At 48.9% G+C, this 1,265-nt stretch overlaps 1 protein-coding gene across 1 annotated transcript in view; it reads left to right on the forward strand.

Moving 5' to 3' along the window:
• Positions 1 to 1,265, forward strand: part of EMH_0050590 (uncharacterized protein) — a gene marked incomplete at both ends in the record, with an annotated part of 8,151 nt that overhangs the window by 5,576 nt on the left and 1,310 nt on the right. Inside the window, 3 exons of the mRNA XM_038022021.1 lie at positions 238 to 364; positions 550 to 718; positions 919 to 988. Of these exons, the coding sequence (XP_037877875.1) occupies positions 238 to 364; positions 550 to 718; positions 919 to 988 (366 nt within the window). The remainder of the gene's footprint in view (positions 1 to 237; positions 365 to 549; positions 719 to 918; positions 989 to 1,265) is intronic.

Below are 1,265 nucleotides of genomic sequence, written 5' to 3' on the forward strand. Positions count from 1 at the left end.
TTAAGGGTTTAGGGTTTAGGGTTTAGGGTTTAGGGTTTAGGGTTTAGGGTTTGTTGCAGCATCGGTGGAGGAGGAGGAGGAGGGTATTCAGCAGTCTAAGCTCTAAAGGGTTTAGGGTTTAGGGTTTAGGGTTTAGGGCTTGTTGCAGCATCAGTGGAGGAGGAGGAGGAGGGTATTCAGCTGTCTAAGCTCTAAAGGGTTTAGGGTTTAGGGTTTAGGGTTTAGGGTTTGTTGCAGCATCTGTGGAGGAGGAGGAGGAGGGTATTCAGCTGTCTAGGATGACGGAGTTTTGCCGCAGTGTACGTACACCTCTCGAGAAAGCAAACGAAGCGCGAGGAGGGTTTCTGGGGCCCAAGCCAACCAAGTAAACCCTAAACCCTAAACCCTAAACCCTAAACCCTAAACCCTAATTTTTAATTTCGGGGAAAAGATGATGAAATTGAAACCCTAAAGTGGTTGTTTGTTGGAGTTGTTTTGTAGCTTGTTGGTGGTTTGGATAGGAGGAACAAGGGTTTAGGGTTTAGGGTTTACGGGTGTTTGTGCTTATAGGGGGATTAAAATCAGCAGCAGCAGCAGCAGCAGCAGCAGCAGCAGCAGCAGCAAGGGGGCTAGACGGTCATTGTCTCCGGATAGTATGCAGGAGCGAGAAGAGAGAGAAGAGGGAGAGGTGGTGGAGACGGAGAATAAAGAAGAGGGAGAAGAAGACGAAGACTCAGAGGTATAAACCCTAAACCCTAAACCCTAAACCCTAAACCCTAGACCATGGGTAGAGTGGAGAGGGATCCGTCTCTGGTTTTATGCTCTACGATTTAGGGTTTAGGATTTGCGGTCAAGGGGCTGCTGAGAAGGGTTTGTGGTCTAGGGTTTAGGGTTTAGGGTTTAGGGTTTAGGGTTTAGGGTTTGGGTGTGGCTGCGCAGCCTGAGTTTATGGCCGAACAGCCAATCGGAGATTCCGTCTCAGGGGCACTGGCGTATCTACAGAGCAAAGGTGCTGCATGCATTGCTGCTGCTGCTGCTGCTGCTGCTGCTGCTGCTGTTGCTGTTGCTGCTGCTGCTGCTGCTGCTGCTGCAGTTGCTGCTGCTGCTGTTGTATGAGTTCAAATCGCATCTGTGTGAGTCAGTTTCCCGTTTCACTCCTCAATCCTCAGGGTCTCTACAGTTTAGGGTTTCTAGGGTTTAGGGTTTTCAAGGGTTTAGGGTTTAGGGTTTAGGGTTTAGGGTTTGTGTGTTAGATTTTTTTTCTTTGGATAAAATTCGGCGAAGAC

The sequence above is a fragment of the Eimeria mitis genome, genomic scaffold (assembly GCF_000499745.2).
Source record: "Eimeria mitis Houghton genomic scaffold, Emh_scaff2226, whole genome shotgun sequence".
In the NCBI taxonomy this organism is placed as follows: domain Eukaryota; phylum Apicomplexa; class Conoidasida; order Eucoccidiorida; family Eimeriidae; genus Eimeria; species Eimeria mitis.